Raw genomic sequence first — 14456 nt, forward strand, 5'->3', positions numbered from 1 at the left:
CTTCTTCATCATTTCAGTATCCGGGGGTGGGGAGAGAAGGCTGGCTAGTGGCAACTTGGGGGGGCAACTTTTGGGCCTTGGTGGCTGTGGCTCTGTCCGGCCAGCGTCCCAACTGCAGGACAGGCCTGGCTCTCTTGGCTGCCCAGGGGCCCACGCCCCACCCAGGAGAGCCCGTGTATCTTCTGGCTCGTAGGTGAAAGCCCGAGGGCACCACCCGGAAGTCTAAAACCAGCCATTGGTACTGGGGAGGTGGCCAGTGACCCAGATTGAAGCCAGAAAAACCGGCCTTGGCCAGAGTCTGGCCTCCTGCCCCCCGGCCTCCTTCTTTTCTTGTGGGGGTCCACAGTGTACCCCAGACCCGGGGACATCTATTACCCCAAATGCCCACAAAGACTTTTGGGGGGGTTCTTCTCCCACCTCCCCACATCAAGAAGAGAACATTTTAAAAATGTTTTTATTTAATTAAAAAAAAGACAGAACTAACAACCCAAAACCAGTAGTAGGGAGTCACAGGTGCTTAACTGGCGAAACACACGGGGTGGGGGCAAGGGGTCGGGTTGGGAGGAGGGCGAGAAGGCGGACACAGGCCACCACATCCCCCTGGGTGGGCGTCAGGTCTGAGATGCAGCGGGAGGGCCAGGAAGGGGCAGCCCAGGGCCCAGGGTCCCCGGAGACCCAGCCGGCCTCGGGGAGAAGGCTGAGAAGGCCCGGGTGTCTGAGGTGTTTTGCTCCCGGCTCGTCCCCTTCTTCCTACTCTGTCTTGGTCCCTAGAGTGGGTGTTGCATGCTCTGCCTGGGACTGGGCAAGAGGTAGGATTCATTGGAACACAGCTTTCTCCATGGAATGATAAGAAACTTCTGGGGCGGTGGGAGGGGCGGTGGCAGATGGAGGGGAAACAGAACAGCGTGGCTGCCTTGCTTTTGGAAATCACAGAAGAACAGTCTTGGGTCCTTGCTGGACGGCAGGTCTGGGGAGTGCGTTCCCCGCCTTCAGTCTGGTGGGACGGTGTCATGGCAGTGGAGGTGGTGGGGTGTGGGGACGGGGCTAGCCTAGAGCAGGTGCAGACCTCGAGCTCTGTTGCTTTTAGCGTCCACTGCTGTGTGCATTTGGACATGCCACCAGACGATGCCAACCCCGACGGGAGTGAGGGCTCCAAAGCATGGCACGCGGGGCCCCTGACCAGCCCCATTTCAGCTCCCTGGCACACAGCGCCGTCTGCTGGGGCCACTATGGGTGGATGCATCCTTTCCTGGGGGCAAAGGAGGATGAGACAGACGATGACATCTGGGTCTGAACCCCAGGGGGCTGAGTCCACCCATGGGCTCCGTGAGCAGGTAGCTGAGGTAAGGATGTGCTCGTGACTTCCCAGCACGACAGCTACCAGGACTACAGGCGATTGTCCAGGGTGGATCAAGGAGTCTCAAAAAGTAAGAAATGATTTCTCTTTAGAAAGCACATGTTTTATATAAAAGAGGGATAAGTTCCATGTTCTGGAGAGTTCTTCCAAGCCTGCACACGCGTCCACACTTTTTGCTTGCTTCAGGAGGGGGAAGAAAAAAATGGGTGGAAAAACTGGAAAACACAGAACCCACATCCTCAGCTCTGAACAAAGTGCTGAGACCTCCCCTCTGGAGGGAAGAAGAGGAACCCAGCCTGGCCCATTTGTCCAAACTTCTGCCACTCCGTCCTGTTAGGTGGTGGCGGAATAAATTACAATAACAGGAGTTGTGGGCGAGTTGCTGCTACTTTTTAAGATGAAGAAATGAATGTAAGTTGCTCTCCTGGCATTGATTTGCAGGAAGTCAGGATTCGTAACCACGTAGGAAATGGATTTTTGTTCTTTAGGTTTTTTTTTTTGGTCACTCTTCACCCTCAGGTCTCCCTTTCTTGCACAGAAGTTCAGGCTCCTGTTGTCAAATGCCAGTCAGAGTCGTGGGTGTCTGTCCACCTTTCCCCCGGGACCCATGATGCTCAGGGGACAGAGCTGCTCTTTGGGGCTGTGACAAGGGGTACAGCAAGAGGCCACATGGCCACCTTTCTTTTCCGGGACCGATGGAACCCTCCAGACTCTGAAGTCCAGTCAGTGGGTCTGTCCTGCCCATTCTGAGGCAGAAACTTCCAGAAGCAGAGAGGAGAGCCAGCAACAGCCCCGGCCTTTACCTGGGCCTCCTCCACAGGCCAGGGGAAGCTGGCCCTAGGACAGCGCAAAGGCTGAAGCACCAGTTGGCTGCAGAGCTGTCTTCAGGATCACAGGCCACCGCCAGGGTCACGCAGAGAGGGAGAGATGGAGAGGAAGGGAGCGAGCTTCGGTGGTCTTGTTTCTGGCTCAACGATACAGGAATCTCAGGTTAAGAAGCAGCTGACCAGAGCCCAGAGACCCCTTGGCATCCGGCAGAGCCTTCTGGTGACCCAGTGCCCAGGCACGGAGGGAAGGCCCTGAAATCCTGTTTTTCTGGCAAGATTCATTTCCAAGAGGAGATAATGGCTCAATTTTGTCTTCCCGAGTTGGTCAAGGCTGTGCAGCCTCAGGAAAGCTCTGGGGCTTCCTGGGAGATTTCAGAGACCCTGGGGCATCAAAACACCCTTTTTGGGGGAGGGGTACAAAGTCAGCCTTCAGCTTCTCCTGCAGCCCCGGGTCCGGTCTCCCAGCACAACCTCCGTGCAAAGCCAGCCCAGGCCACCTCTGGAGACCAGGGAGGCTGCGTTTGGCTTTAGTTCATTGTTCGCTGTCTTGAGGATCACATGCCATCCTGTGGGACAAAAAGAGCCGTTCTGGGGAGAGGCCGGAGCTAAGAGAAGGGGCAGGTGGTTCACACGGGGGTCGTCCGTCGGTTCAGCATGCTGACGTGGAAACCTTCCTTCAGGTCCTGCTGGAAGAAGTCGTGAACCTGCAGGAAGCTGGCCTCCTGGTCGGGGCTGTAGCTGGCCGCGGTGGTTACCTTGAGGGGCTCCCTGGACAGTGTGTACATCGACAGCTCCCCCATGGGGATGGCCCCTGCGATCTTCAGGCCCATAGGCGACACGTCCCTGGACGGCGAGGCCTCGGTGGACCTGGAGCTGGACCTCGAGCGCCGTCGCCGGTACCTGTAGCTCGGCATCCTGGCATAAGGAGAAGAGGAAGACGCCTTAAGGAACTCCCGTTTGGTCTTAAACCTCAACTCTTTATTTTTCTCAATGTAAATGTTTACAGCCAGGACGCCCACGGTCTCGGCCACAATGAAAGACAGAGCTCCAAAGTAAAATGACCAGCCGTAGTTGTAATGGTTCTTTTTGTCTTCGTCCCGCTTGTCACTCGGGTCCCCTGTGTTGCTGGAGATGTAGACGATGATGCCGATGATGTTACTGAGGCCTGAAAGGGAAGAGGGGAGTGGGGGCCAGGGAGGGAGAGAGGCAGAGGTTAGGCCCACGGCCGAACGGGTAGGGCAGGGAACAGTGGCCACGCCCCTCTCTGATGAGTATTTGTTTATCCTGGTGGCTGATTTTTCTTTTCAGTAATTACTTTTGAATGGGTAATAGAGTACAAAGTTCAAATGAGGTATACAAGAAACTCAGCCCCCAGTTCCCCTCTTGAAGGCAGCTACTGTTATCTTCTTTCGTATGTCCTTCCAGAAAAAAATCTCTAACACATACACACACGCACACACACACACACACATACACATACATTATTTTTTTTTTGCACAATGGCTGCTTGTTTTTTCACTTAACAGTATGTCTGAGAGACGGCTCCGAATCAGGCCACGGAGAGCTGGTCCTAACTACATGCAGCACCCCCATACAGACGTCTCATGACCCACCTAACCAGGCAAGATCAAAGTCACCCTTTTGAAGGGCACAATCCAGTGGCATTTGGTGCTTTCACAACGTCGTGCAAGCATCCAAAGTGTTTCTGTTCCCCCAACAGGAAGCCCTGTTCAGGAGCTGTTCCTCATTCTCACCAAAGTCAGCTGTGCTCCGTCAGCTAGTCAGTGGCAGAGTGAGGTCACAGTGCTGGAGCCTTGAAGGTGGCTCTGTGGATGCTGTGAATCACGAACATCCCTCTCGGCCCAGCCACACCTTCCTTTTGGGGTGACAGAAATGTTTTGGATGTTTGTACAACGTTGTGAAAGCACCAAGTGCCGCTGGATTGTGCCCTTCAAGAGAGTTACTTTCATCTTGCATGAATTTCACTTCAATTTCACTTTCTGAACACCAGGACTTTAAAAGTCACTTGAGTGTGCGGCGAAGTTACGTCGGCATTCCCCCAAGGAGGCACACTCCCTGGCAGTGGGGACCATGCGAAACAGGCACTCCCGTGTCCCCAGCCCCCGGCCCAGCACCAGCCGTGGGCTGGCGGCTCACCTGCAGCCACAAAGAGGATGCCGGCGCTGAGGACGATGTTGTTCTTGCGGCTGTAGATCCTGCCGGCGCCGATGCACAGGCCCCCCAGCAGAAGCAGTATGGTGCTGAGGATGGGGAAGACACTGGAGGCTCGTACGATGCCTGGCCAGGGAGGTGGGGCACAAAGCAGAGGACAGTGAGATCGGCTGCCCTTCCAGGCATGGCTTCATATGTCTCCCAGGAACCTTGCAGCTCCAGGCCCTTCCCTGGGATTTGAGATTCCCATCGGGACCTGGAGACTCGAGGTGGGCCAGGGCCTGGGGCCAGCTCAGGGCCGTTGGATCAGACACAAGTAGGGGCTCCAGGCCTGCACTTCACCCTGGAGCCACGTCTGTCTACCTCTTGCTTAGTTTCTCCCTGGAAGTGGGCACCAGGGAGGCCACAGTAACAGCTGTGAAAGCACCAAACCGCATCACATTTCTGTGACACTGCGAAGCCAGCTAAGCCCTTGCATGAACGCGGTCTCTGTGAAGCCCCTGGAAGGCTGGGGAGCAGTGTCCACAAAGGGGGGCCCTGGTCAGTGGTTGAGGGCACAGGCATTGGCATTAGGTGGGTCTGAGCACGGGCCCTGCTGTGACATGCTGGCTGTGCACCTTGGCCAATCACTTTCACTCTCCAAAATTCAGCTTCCCGTCTGTGGCATGAGGTTCCTCATAGCACCAATGTCCTATGTAAGGTGCATAGCACTGGGCCTGGCCATTCTATACCTTCATCATCATCATCATCATCCCCAAGGTGACAGACAAGGGCGTGAGACCTCACGACTGGCCTGAAATCGCAGGGGTGGTGTGGCTGGGCCGAGAGAGATGCTCGTGACCCACAGTGTCCACAGAGCCACCTCTGTAGCCCTGACCCCAGGGCTTTGCCACTGACTAACCTCGCTCTGCCACCGACCAGCTGACTGGGGACAGCTGACTTTGTGACCAACTCAGTCCCCTTTTATAACTTGGGGATAGTTACACCTAACTGTAGGGAGTTGAATTGTGGCCTCCCTCGAATACATCTACATCCTAACCTTTAGGACCTGTGAATTGATCTTATTTAGAAAAAGGGTCTTGGCTGGGTGCAGTGGCTCACACCTGTAATCCCAGCACTTTGGGAGGCTGAGGCAGGCAGATCACCTGAGATCCAGACCAGCCTGGGCAGTATGGTGAAACTCTGTCTCTACTAAAAATACAAAAGAAATTAGCCAGGCGTGGTGGCGCTCCCCTGTAATCCCAGCTACTCGGGAGGCTGAGGCGGGAGAATCGCTTGAACCTGGGAGGCAGAGGTTGTAGTGAGCCAAATCATGCCATTGCACTCCAGCCTGGGTGACAAGAGCGAGATTTTGTCTCAAAAAAAAAAAAAAAGAAAGAAAGAAAAAGAAAAAGGGTCTTGCAGATGTGACTCAGTTAAGAACCTCAAGCTGAGATCATCTGGGATGAATCTGGTGGCCCTAGATCCAATAATGAGCGTCCTCATAAGAAACTGATAGGAAGAGAAGACACAGGGGAGAAGGGCTGTGAAGACAGAGGCAGAGACCATGCTGCCATGAGCCAAGGAAAGCTGGAAGAGGAAGGAGCCTCCCCCAGAGTCTTCAGAGAAAGCAGGGTCCCCAACACCTTGACTCTGGGCTTCTGGCTTCCACACCATGATCATGAATTTCTGTTGCAAGTCACGCAGTTTGTGATCATTTGTTACAGCGGCCCTGGGAAGTGAACATGCCCCACTGGAGGGTCACCGTGAGGAAATGTCAAGCACCCAGTAGGGGCTTAGGGTGCCCCTCTTCCAGTGTCTGGGGTGGGAGGACGGTCAGAGGGAGGGAAGGGAGACTTGGGAAAGGGAAGCGCAGAGCTCGGCCTTTCCCAAGCACCTGCTGTCTTCCAGCCCTTCCACTGGGCTGCGTAGACCCTTGGTGGCCCCCGCAGGGGACAGTGAGTCGGGCCGCACTGGCAGGCGTCGCCCTCCCCAGCCAGCTGAGCTGGTGTCAGGGCTGTCAGCCTCTGAAGGCAGGGTTTGTCTCCTTTTTTGTGAACGCATCAGTGTGTGCTCCTGCTTCACAGAGCGGGGATTGTCTGGGGCATTAAAGGCAGTTCTTCTCTCTGGCGCCTCCTCCTCTCCGATTCCTTCTGGCAGGAGTGGGCTCTGGGATGAAGTTTCCTGTGTGTTTCTGAAATGTACCTCTGAGCTGTGCTGGCCAGAAAAGTTGGGGTCAGTCATCCCCTTCCCCTCAGCCCCCGCAATGCCCTCCCTCGTTTTGTAGACAGGTCAGAGGAGTCCGAGAGAAGGAAGTCCATCCAGCATTTTGGGAGGCTGAGGTGAATGGTTCACCTGAGGTCAGGAGTTCGAGACCAGCCCGGTCAACATGGTGAAACCCCATCTCTCTTAAAAATAGAAAAATTAGCTGGGTATAGTGGCGGGCACCTGTAGTCCCAACTACTTGGGAGGCTGAGGTATGAGAATCTCTTGAACCTGGGAGGCAGAGGTTGCAATGAACCAAGACTGGGCCATTGCACTCCAGCCTGGGCAACAGAGCAAGACTCCATCTTCAAAAAAAAAAAAAACAAAAAACCCAGTCCGGTTGCTCTGAGATCACTGGATGCCCAGGCTTGGCTCAGAGCTATCCATCCTGCTCAGGTAAGACACACAAGCACCAATCCCTTGCCACGTGGACTCATTCCTGAGCTGTGGATGTGCAGATGCCAGCTGGGATTGCCACAGACAGCGGTGCAGGCCGGGCACAACACAGGTGGCTAAGGGGTGGAGGGATGAGTGAGGCTGAAGTCCAGCCCATGCCCTGCTGGTTGTATCAAGCCCTGCCAGAGGGTCTGCATCTGCCAGGAGACAAGACACTTCCTTCTAACCCCCCCCACCCCCGGCACACTGTGGACTCCCAGCAGCCCCAACACCAGCGTCCTGCAGCCTGGCACAGAAGTTATTCACCTAACTGGGAATGCAGACCTGAAGAAGGACACCAGGCCCAGGGCAAGATGGGCAGAAACCCCTGGGACCTGTGGAAGAGAAGGCAGGCAGGCTGTCGGGCTGTGAATCTGCAAATCGGCAGGGACACTGTAAGAGCTCAGAGGACTCCAGGGGCTTCTGTAACAAACAACACAAGCCCGGCTTCTCTGGAAGGCTCCAGAATGCTCAGCTGGGGCTGAGTTCCTTCCTGAATTGTCAAAGGCTGGGTGCGAGCAGCATAGCCTTGGGACTATGCACCCACCTGAAATAGGCCTCCTGCAGGCAGCCCCATTATGGAAGCTTCTGTTGCCTTTTCCAAAACACCCATTCTCCACCGGAGGGCAGAGCCCTGTTTTCCTTGCTGTTGTCTCCATGAGTCTAATACAGTGATTGGCACATAGTAGGCCCACAGTAACATTTTTTTTTTTTTTAAGAGATGCGGTCTTGCTGTGTCGTGCAGGTTGGAGTGTGGTGGCACGATTGTGGCTCACTGCAGCCTCAACTTCCTTGGCTCGTCATCCTCCCACCTCAGCCTCCTGAGTAGCTAGGACTGGAGGCACGTGCTATCATGTCTGGCTCATTTATCTTTATTTATATTTTTTGTAGAGACAAGTTCTCACTATGTCGACCAGGCTGGAACTCCTGGCCTCAAGTGATCTTCCTGCCTTGGCTTCCTAAAGTGCTGGGATCACAGGAGCGAACCACTATGCCTGGCCGCAATAACTTCTTAAATGAATGCATAAACAGACTCTCATGAACCCTCATCAGCCTCCAGGGACCTCCCTCCTGTGCTTCTACATATTTTGGGGAGCCAAAGTCTGGACAGAGACCAGAAAACGAAATATTAGAACTCAGGGTGGCCCTGGAAACACATGCCAGGTGCCTGTGGTGACCATGACCTTGGCCTGTCTCTGCAAGTGGCTCAGCCCCTCTGGCTCCAAGCTCGCAGGCACCTGCGCTCTGGAGATAAAAGATGATCAAAGACACAGGCAGAGCTTGGTTTTAGGGCCAGATATCCCTGTTTCTGCAGCCACTGAGTAGAAAAACACCTCCCTGTTGGGAAGTCAGTTCAAGCCCCACCCCGCCCCGGCTTCTGCCAGCAGCTGAGACCACAGGCCCGAAAGCCATCAAGCTGTCTCTTCCACGTGCATCTCTGCGCTTGTTAATGAACCTGGCTGCTTTCCCCACAGCGTACGCTTGAGGAGAACATGGCCTTCCCCAATGAGCTCTAATTGCGGTCGTGCTGTCACCTTCATTTTATCTGGGAAAATCACTCTGCAGCCCTCCCCGCCTCAAGCCCTCCCCAGAGGACCCGCAACGACTCACTCGTGTTTTTTTTTTTTTTTTCCTCTTCCAGACCCTCACTCCACCCTTACCCACCCTGCCCTGAGCCCCAGGAAGCTGACTGTGGGGCCTGAATCCTTGGGCTCCTGCCTCTGGCCTTTGGACAAGGGTGTCGGTGAGGGAGTTCTGCTGGGATGCGGGTGAAGGGGCGGCATTCATTCCTTCCTGACGGCCACAGCTCCTGCCAGGCAGGAGAAATCCCCCACGCCTGCCCCCTCACCTGACCAGCCTGAGGGGCGTAAGGGCTCCAGGCTGTTGCTGGCCCTGGGAGCTCACCAGCCCTGGTGGATTTCCCTTCACTTCACCCACACATTTGTAAATGTCTTTCTGTAAACATCCTTCATTCACCCTGTTTGAGTGCAGCATCTGCTTCCTGCTGGGAGATCGAGAAGCCGCTTGGGCTGAACTCGGGGCCACTGCATCTTGAGGCCAATCCAGAAAGAGACCCGAGAGCTCAGGGACCATAAGTGGGACAGACAGGTGAGTAAAGAACAGCTAGCACCAGTGCCCAGAGCCTCAGCAGAGCTGCAATGGGAAATGGAGAGGGACGGCTGGTTTCTACAACGCCTGCTTCTTTATAGTCCCAGGATTGGGCCATGGGCACATCTACCCCCAGAATTTTAAGAACCACCTGATTGCCCTGGATTGGGCAGAGAAGGGCAGATTCTGAGTTTGGGTTGATTATCTGTTTGTTTGTTTTTTTTTTGAGATGGAACCTTGCTCTGTCGTCAGGCTGGAGTGCATGGCACAATCTCGACTCACTGCAACCTCTGCCTCCTGGGTTCAAGCCTCCTGCCTCAGCCTCCCCAGTGGCTGGGACTACAGGTGCCCGCCACCACACCCAGCTGATTTTTGTATTTTTAGTAGAGGTGGGGTTTCACCATATTGGCCAGGCTCGTCTGGAACTCTTGACCTCAAATGATCCACCCACCTCGGTCTCCCAAAGTGCTGGGAGATTACAGGCGTGAGCCACCATGCCTGGCCAGGGTTGATTTTCAGTTGAGCCATCCCAGCTAGGCTGAGCACCAAGGGCCTCTGTAGATGGTTGTGCAGGCATGCACTGAACAACTGGAAGGATATTCATACATAATTTATGGATGTGACATCCCTTGAGTTGCGCAGTGTGCAACCTGCACAACTATCTCTGGTGGCCCTGTGGGAATCTCATTTGCTTGGTTCAGTGTGGGCCCCCAGTGAGCAGACCAGAGCACAGGCAAGAGGAGGAAGAGGTGAGGGAGGAAGGATGGGAGGCAGAGCTGTAGCCAAATTATTTCACGTTCTGGGCCCGGTCGCAGCAGCCTGACTGCCCTAGGCTCCATGGGAACCGTGTGCTGTTCTATTTCACCAGATGACTCAGAATCAAAATCTTTTCTCTTAGAAAAAAAGATCCATAAGCAGGTGCAGAGTGAATTGTGCTCTCTCTGAGGGCGCTGGTATCGATTCTCCATCAGCAAGGCTGGGCCCGAGCCCCAGGGGTGCTGCTGTGAGCTGCTCTTTGTGTGTCTTTGCTAACGTAGAGGGGAAAATGCCTCCAAAACGGTGCTATCTTTCCATTTCCAGGCTCCTCCCCTGCTGCCCACAGATGAGATCTGGACTCAGTGTGTGGGCTGGGTTTGCCATTTGGGGTTGAGCTTGTGCTGTGACTTCTGGGCTTCAGTCTGGGGACCCCACGCAGCCACTGGACCCAGGAGCTGGTGGGGGCCCCCAGGCAGCCCACGGACAGAGGTGTTGCTGCAAAGACCTCAGGACAACGCATCAGAGGCTGCCCCCAGCACCTTCCTCACCTTCTCCCTTGGATCTCCTAGTGCCCCGTGAGGCCGTCTCGGTGTGTGGCTATATCTGAGTTTTCAAGACTGGAATGGAAGAGAGTGTGCAGGCCTCAGTGTGCTGGGGTGCCACACCCCTCAGGGATGCCCAGCCTGGGCAGGGCCTGTATCTTTTTTCTTTTTTGAGACAGAGTCTCTCTTTGTCACCCAGGCTGGAGTGCAGTGGCGCAATCTTGGCTCACTGCAACCTCCACCTCCTGGGTTCAAGCAATTCTCTGCCTCAGCCTCCCAAGCAGCTGGGATTACAGGTGCTTGCCACCTCACCTGGCTATTTTGTATTTTTAATAGAGATGGGGTTTCACCATCTTGGCCAGGCTGGTCTTGAACTCCTGACCTCATGATCCACCCACCTCAGCCTCCCAAAGTGCTGGGATTATAGGTGTGAGCCACTGTGCTCGGTCACAGAGCCTGTATCTTTCATCTCCCTTGCCCCAGCCCCAGCTCCAGCCTTTCAGTAACTCCGAAGCCTGCCACACCCAGTGCCTCTCTGCTCAGGCCTCAGTCTCCCCAGGGCCCAGGCCTCTCAGCCAAATAACCCCATTGAGATACCCAGCATGTCATGGCAGTGATGAGCAAAACTCCATCCTCCGAACTCTGAAGTCTGAATAAGGAAGAGAGCGGGCAGAGCATCCCGAGAAAATCACCCTGTCCACGCCCCGTGTCTCTCTTTCCTCCAGCCGCCTTCCCCCACCATCTCCCCTCCCCACAAAAGGCAAGCGCAGGCCTCCTGACACTCACGGAGGAGGTACTCCGAACTGTCGTGGTCGTAGTCATTGTCCTCTGGGAAGTGATTGATCCGGAAGCAGTGCCCTTTATAGATCCCTGGAAGGAACGAGAGGAAAGGAACACTGTCAGTGCTGTGTGGGTTCACTCTCCCATTCACCCCAGACACGGCTGCTGAGTATGTGAGCCTCTGTGCAGGCCCTGGGGACAGACAGAGAAGCGAGGCAGGCTCCAGCGTCCCAGTCTGGTGGGGGCACGGGAGAGACACACAGAGAGCGACTACACAGGGAGAGATGTGCCCCAAAAGGGAGCCTAGTTATGGTCCAAGGGTGGAGAATAACGGGACCTGGCACACATCACCATTGAGACAAGAGGTGCCAGGCGAGCTGCCCTGGGCAAGCAGGAGGTCGGATCCCTCTACCCAAGGGACTCTTAGATACATCTTGAAAAAACCAAAAACAAAGAATTTGCCCACTGGGAATGGGGCACAGGGGGCTTTCCAGCAGAGGAGTAAGACATGCGAAGGCCAGGGTGATGTCTGTCTGTCTGTGTCTTTCCCTCTCTTAAACCATAGTCACGGCTGGGCACGGTGGCTCACACCTGTAATCCCACCAGTTTGGGAGGCTGAGAAGGGCAGATCGCTGGAGTCCAAGAGTTTGAGACTAGCCTGGGCAACATGGTAAAACCCCTTTTCCACTGTAAGTACAACAATTAGCTGAACGTGGGGGGGGAGCACTTGTAATCCCAGCCACTTGGGAGGCTGAGGTGGGAGGATCGCTTGAGCCCGGGAGGTGGAGGTTGCAGTGAACTCAGATCACACCACTGCACTCCAGCCTGGGCAACAGAGCCAGACCCTGTCTCAAACACACTCAGAAAACCACAGTTATGGTGACTCCTTCCTGAGGCACACAGTTTGTGCAGATTCCACACCCCCCACTCAATGTGATTAAAGGAAGAGAAGATGGAGCAAGAGAAACTTCCAGAAGGGCTGAGACCATCTCCTGCTTGATTTCCTCCTCCCTCCTCTGAGAAGTGGCTCTCATGGGGTTGGGGGCTGGACCCCCTGGGTAGCTTAGCAGTGCAGGACAGGCCACTCCTCCCTTCCAGAATCTTCCACCCTGTTCTCCTAGTCCTCTGCCTCCCAGAAATCTGAGAATGCCCACCACAGAACTGGACATTGGTTGCCAGGGGCACAGGGTGTTGCTGCATTGTCCCCTCCGTGCCAGACAGTCCCTTTCCCCAGCTCAGCCTCCCATTCCTGCAGCCCGGGAGCCACAAGCTCATCTTGACACCCGAGTGTCCCGTGCTGGGGCTGTTTACAGCTGGGGCCAATTCCTTTTCTGCAGCGGATGCAAGCCCGTCCCCCCACCCCCGGCCTTGGTCAGTCAGGAGCACAGTCCTGGCGGTAGGATCCAGATGCACATCCAACTCTCAGTGCTTCCAAGCAGGAGAGGCCCCTGGTCAGCTGGGAGCATGCCGTCCTTCCACTTGGTCACCGTGTTGCTGGTTACCAGCTGCCGTCCCCAAGCTCTTTTCTCCATTGGGCCCCTTCAGCTACCTCCAAGGAGCTGGGGTGCACAGTGACAACCCAGCTTCCTGAAGGTCTCTGGGCCCCAGGGGCCAGATGTGGGGGTGGGATGGTGGGGAGGCAGAGGGCGGGTCTCAGAGGTGATGCTGGGAGTGTCCTCCGCGTGGGATCCAGCATGAACAACGTAGTTATCAACCTCCCAGTCCTCATCTGGAGAATGGGCAGAGCCACAGCCATCATCTCGGGGCTCTTAGGAGAATTACACCATGTGGTACTTGAAAGGCACTTAGGGTGATTCTTGGCCCATGGTGGTGACTCAGAGTGGGGGGGGGTCACTGCTGTTGCATCTAGCAATCACCCACCCTCACTCCTTCATGAGTGGCTGAATTGGTGGAGAGGAAGGAACACCAAGACAGGCTGGCCTCAGGGTGGTGGGGGCGGGGTGGGGACGCAGAGGCCAGAGTCAGCCGGCCACCCCCACCCCCCACCCCTGGCTCTCACACTCCAGGCTCAGAATGTTCCTGGAGACCTGGAGTAGGCATTTTCCCAGCCTTGGGAGGGTGAGACCAAGCTCTTCGCCGGTCCTCCCCTCCCCCCTCCCCCACACACCTATTTTGGGCTACTTCGTGGGTCTACGCAAAATCACCACGTCACGTATGCATGTTGGGACAAGTGACAATAAGAAGTTGAAAAAGAAAAAGGAGTCTCTCTGTCCGGATTTGCTCTGCGGCGGAAGGCTGCCAAGTCCACTCTGTGTCTTTCAGACCCTCTGTGTGCACACCCTTCCACGTATACACGCGTGGGTTTCTGCCCATCTTTAAAAATTTACACTTGTCTTGAAATAACTGTAGACTCACATGCCTTTGTTAGAAATAATACTGGAACCATCCACGTCACCTTTATACTCAGTTTCTCCCCATGACAACATCGTGCAAAACTGTAGTCCAATATCACCAGCAGGACATTGACATTGACACGGCCAGGATACAGAACACTCGTCACTGCCAGGAGCCCCCATGCTGCCCTCACGTAGCCGCACCCATGCCCTCCTGCCCATCCCCTCCCTACCCTGAGGCAGCCAGGAATATGTTCTCCACGTCAATAGTTTTGTCACTTTGGAGACACTCCTACAAATGGAATCATACAGCCTGTAAGCTTTGGGGACCGGCTGTTCTTACTCGGCATTACCGCCTCGGGAGGCATCCGGGCTCTCGTGCGGATCGATGGTTTGCTCCGTGTTATTTCTGAGTGGAATTCTGCGGCATGGACACAGCATCGTGTGTTTCATCATTCACCCGCCGAGGGACACCTGTTGTTTCCAGCTATTACTAATGAGGCGGTGGAGAAGGGCATGCGTTGTCTTCGGCCCCGTGGAGCGTGAATGAGATTGTCCTCTGCCCCTAGAGCCAAGAATCTGGGATATTTCCCCTAAACATCCTCTCTAGGTCACACACCTTTAGTCATTTCTTCTTTTTATGCTGGAGACCTTTCTTAAAAGTCTGGTAATCCTTGATTGTCTTTTTTTTTTTTGAGTCAGAGTTTTGCTGTGTTGCCCAGGCTGGAGTGCAGTAGTGTCATCTCAGCTCACTGCAACCTCCGCCTCCCAGGTTCAAGCGATTCTCCTGCCTCAGTCTCCCAAGTAACTGGGATTACAGGCATGCATCACCATGCCTGGATAATTTTTTGTATTTTTAGTAGAGACGGTCAGGCTGTTC

The 14456-nt window shown here is 55.0% G+C and overlaps 1 protein-coding gene across 1 annotated transcript in view; it reads right to left on the reverse strand.

The window, feature by feature from the left end:
* Nucleotides 1–436: 436 nt before the first annotated feature.
* CACNG4 (calcium voltage-gated channel auxiliary subunit gamma 4) overlaps nt 437–14456 on the reverse strand; it is a 61225-nt gene continuing 47205 nt past the window's right edge. The window contains exons 2-4 of the mRNA XM_017497304.2: nt 11229–11312; nt 4342–4482; nt 437–3349 (exon numbers count right to left, since the gene is read on the reverse strand). Of these exons, the coding sequence (XP_017352793.1) occupies nt 2811–3349; nt 4342–4482; nt 11229–11312 (764 nt within the window). The 3' untranslated portion in view covers nt 437–2810. The remainder of the gene's footprint in view (nt 3350–4341; nt 4483–11228; nt 11313–14456) is intronic.

The sequence above is a fragment of the Cebus imitator genome, unplaced genomic scaffold (assembly GCF_001604975.1).
Source record: "Cebus imitator isolate Cc_AM_T3 unplaced genomic scaffold, Cebus_imitator-1.0 Scaffold229, whole genome shotgun sequence".
Classification (NCBI taxonomy): Eukaryota; Metazoa; Chordata; class Mammalia; order Primates; family Cebidae; genus Cebus; species Cebus imitator.